Source organism: Charadrius vociferus, unplaced genomic scaffold (genome assembly GCF_000708025.1).
Source record: "Charadrius vociferus isolate BGI_N301 unplaced genomic scaffold, ASM70802v2 scaffold2024, whole genome shotgun sequence".
Classification (NCBI taxonomy): domain Eukaryota; kingdom Metazoa; phylum Chordata; class Aves; order Charadriiformes; family Charadriidae; genus Charadrius; species Charadrius vociferus.
The window spans coordinates 9,860-13,950 of NW_009647880.1; the positions used below are offsets into that span (position 1 = coordinate 9,860).

General features: G+C 58.1%; 1 protein-coding gene across 1 annotated transcript in view; it reads left to right on the plus strand.

The window, feature by feature from the left end:
- The window catches only part of LOC104284766 (solute carrier family 22 member 6-A-like), a 5,158-nt gene extending 2,018 nt beyond the window's left edge, over positions 1-3,140 (plus strand). Inside the window, exons 4-10 of the mRNA XM_009883135.1 lie at positions 1-160; positions 247-370; positions 452-567; positions 961-1,175; positions 2,111-2,219; positions 2,328-2,531; positions 3,059-3,140. The exon at positions 1-160 is cut by the window's left edge and continues 10 nt beyond it. Coding sequence (XP_009881437.1) covers positions 1-160; positions 247-370; positions 452-567; positions 961-1,175; positions 2,111-2,219; positions 2,328-2,531; positions 3,059-3,140 — 1,010 coding nt within the window. The remainder of the gene's footprint in view (positions 161-246; positions 371-451; positions 568-960; positions 1,176-2,110; positions 2,220-2,327; positions 2,532-3,058) is intronic.
- Positions 3,141-4,091: the final 951 nt, after the last annotated feature.

Below are 4,091 nucleotides of genomic sequence, written 5' to 3' on the forward strand. Positions count from 1 at the left end.
GGACCCCCCCGCCCTCCCGCGCCATCACCGTGGCCATCACCGGCTTCGCCTACACCCTGGGCCAGATCCTGCTGGCCGGTGTGGCCTACGCCGTCCCCCACTGGCGTTGGCTCCAGCTCACCGTCTCCTTGCCCTTCTTCGTCTTCCTCCTCTACTCCTGGTAGGACGCTGGGGTCCCTTGGAGAAGGCTGTGGGGACACGTGGTGGCTTCTCTTTGTGCCTCAGTTTCCCCCTTGTTGGCTGCAGGTGGTTGGCTGAATCCGCCCGTTGGTTGGTGCTCTCGGGGAAGGCCGAGAGGGCCGTGAAGGTCCTGCAGCGCGTGGCCGGGATCAACAAGAGAAAAGAGGAAGGGGAGAAGATCACGGTAGAGGTATGGTGGTCCCATGGTGAGGAGGGTCCTGAGCTCCCATCCCTGTCCCCCACCAACCTCCTCGATTTCTCCATCTCCCAGATCCTGAAGTCCAACATGAAGGAGGAGTTGGCCAGTCTGAAGTCTTCCTACACCGTCTCGGACCTGGTCCGGACCCCAGTCATCCGTCACATCTTCTTCTGCCTCTCCATCGTCTGGTGGGACTGGGTTGGAGCGGGGAAGTCTGATGGGGAGGAGGAGGAGGAGGAAGAGGGAGGGATGGGTGAGGGGCTGGAGAGGTGGAGAGGTGGGTGTGGAGTTGGAGGGATGGATGGTTGGAAGGTTGGACGGGTGGATGGGTGGATGATGGGTGGATGGATGGATGGATGGATGGACAAGGAGATGGCCAGATGGTTGGAGAGTTGGTCAGATGTACAGATGGATGAATGGAAAGATGGACCTCTGGACAGACAACCAGTGGATCCAACCATCCAACTGGACCACAGTCGTCTTCTCCTCCATCTGAGCCCCCTGCCCTGTCCCGTGAGATGGTGACACCCCGAGGAGGTCATGCCACCTCAAGGTCCATACCTCTCTCTGCCCCGTTCCAGGTTCTCCATCAGTTTCTCCTACTACGGGCTGGCCATGGATCTGCAAAACTTTGGCGTCAGCATTTACCTCATCCAGGTGATTTTCGGCGCCGTTGACTTCCCGGCCAAAGTGGTGGTGACCGTCTCCCTGAGCTACGTTGGCCGGCGGGTGTCGCTCATGGTGGCCCTCTTCGTGGCGGGGCTGGTCATCATTGCCAACATCTTTGTCTCCACAGGTGGGTGCGATGGAGCGATGGGGGTCTTCTGCACTGCTCTGTCCAGCCACCCGTGTCCCCACCGGTCTATCGCACAGCTCTGCTTTTGCTCTTCATCCATCCCTCTCTTCTCCAGCCATCGAATGACTCACCTGCCTACCTCATTGTCCATCCATCCGTCCATCCATCCATCTCACCACCCATCCCCTCACTTACCCACAGTGTAGTTGAAGTTGGAAGGGAGCTCTGGAGGTCATCTGGTCCAACCCTCCTGCTTAAGCAGGGACACCCAGAGCTGGTCACCCAAGCCTATGTCCAGCTATTGAATATCACCAAGGATGGTGACTCACCAACTCAGAACCCACCTATTGATCCATCCATGCCTCCGTCCATCCATCCATCCACCCATGTCTCCGTCCATCCATCCATCCACATCTCCATCCATCCACGTCTCCATCCATCCATTCATCCATCCACATCTCCATCCATCCATGTCTCCATCCATCCATCCATGTCTCCATCCATCCATGCATATCTCCATCCATCCATCCATTCATCCATCCACGTCTCCATCCATCCATGTCTCCATCCATCCATCCATGTCTCCATCCATCCATTCATTCATCCACGTCTCCATCCATCCATCCATCCACGTCTCCATCCATCCATCCATGCATCTCTCCATCCATCCATTCATCCATCCACGTCTCCATCCATCCATCCATTCATCCATCCATCCATGTCTCCATCCACATCTCCATCCATCCATCCATCCATGTCTCCATCCACGTCTCCATCCATATTTCCATCCATCCATGTCTCCAACCACCCATCCGATCACCCATCCAGCTACCCATCCCTACGTCCTCCCTTCTCTCTCCTCCCCACCGTCACCCCAGCCCTGAGGTGGCTCCTGCCCAAACGTCGAGTCCACCCCGTCCCTCTCTCTGCCCCAGAGCTGCAGACGGTGCGCACGGCGCTGGCCGTCATCGGAAAGGGTTGTCTCTCCGCCTCCTTCAACTGCGTCTTCCTCTACACCACCGAGCTCTACCCCACTCCCATCAGGTAAAACCTCATCCCCGTGACCCCACAGTGGGGCAGGTCCCCCGTCACCCACCCGTGACACCCCCAGGGTGGTCTCTCCTCCACGTTGACCCCTCCCGGCGTCGGCAGGCAGACCGGGCTGGGCTTCGGCAGCACCATGGCCCGAGTGGGTGGCATCGTGGCGCCGCTGGTGAAGATGATGGATGAGTATTACCCCTTCTTGCCCCCCGCCGTCTATGGGGTGGCCCCCATGGTGGCAGCCGTGGTGGCCGGCTTCCTCCCAGAGACCCTCAACACGCCGCTGCCTGACACCATCGAGGAGGTGGAGAGCAGGTGGGCGGGAGGGAGGGATAGATGGATGGATGATGGACGGATGATGGATGGATGGATGGATGATGGATAGATGGATGATGGATGGATGGATGGGTGGGTGGATGATGGATGGATAGATGGATGATGGATGGATGGATGATGGATGGATGGGTGGATGATGGATGGATAGATGGATGATGGATAGATGGATGATGGACGGATGATGGATGGATGATGAAGGGATGATGGTCGGATGATGGATGGTGGTTGGATGGATGATGGATGGATGGATGGATGGATGGATGATGGACGGATGATGGATGATGAAGGGTTGATGGTTGGATGATGGATGGTGGTTGGATGGAGGATGGATGGATGGATGGATGATGGTTGGATGATGGTTGGATGACAGACGGTTGGCTGATGGATGGATGGATGATGGATGAATGATGGTTGGATGATGGATGGCTGATTGATGGATGATGGATGATGGATGGTTGGATGCCATGCCCTATGGACCCTCCTCCTCCTCATCTTCCTCCCTCCAGGGCCAAGCGGAAGAAGACGGATGACTCCAAAGAGAAGATCCCCCTCCAGCCCCAGGACAAGGCCCCACAGAAAGAAGCCTGAAGGACCACAGGGGGTGGGGTGGGGGGCAGCACCCTACGCCCGGCCACCAGCAACCACTCTCCCCCATGGGTCTCCACAGCCTTGTTTTGGGGACGGGTCCGAATTCGCTGGTGACCTCCCTTTGTGGGCCAGGGGAAGTCCTTGGAGGAATAAAGCAGGTCTGGTGGGGACAACGTCTCGGGGTGTTCTCTGAGCCCACCTGAGGTCACCTCCAATAAGATGACACCCAATAACCATGTCCAAGGTCACCTCCAACAGGCCGATGCCTGAGAACTGTGTCCAAGAACACGTTGGAGGCCACTTTCAATAAGGTGACACTTCATAACCCGGTCCCGGAGGTCACCTCCAAGAAGATGGCACCTCAGAACCCCCGCGTTGGAGGTCACCTCCAGCGATAGCTCATCACCTTGTCCCCAAGGTCACCTCCAATAACGCGACGCCCAAGAACACCGCGGCGGTGGTCACCTTCAACAAGACGACACCTCATAACCTCGTCCCCGAGGCCACCACCGACGAGATGGCACCCAACGCCACCAACTTGGAGGTCACCTCCAATGAGACGACATCCAAAAACCCCAGTAGAGGGGTCCCCAAAACCTTAGAGAAGGGGGTGGGAAGGGTGAGGAGCTCCCAAATCCCACCCCAACCCCCTCCCAGCGACCCACGGTGCTGCCGCCATGATGCCCCTTCCCCGATTTCCCTCCCCCTCCATCCCCGAGGCCACCCTGGCCCTTGCTCCCACTGCCGACGTGTCCCTTGGCCCCATCAACCCCCTTCGTTGGTCCAACCCCATCAAAAATTAACCCCCTCCCCGGTGGAGAATGCGCTGACCCAAGCAGGGCCACCTCCGTCAGCACCTTTCGGTCCCCTTTCGACCACAGAAATCGCTAAAATTTAACCCGACGTGGCGGGGGAGGGGGACGACGACGGGGGACACGGACCGGCCAAGAC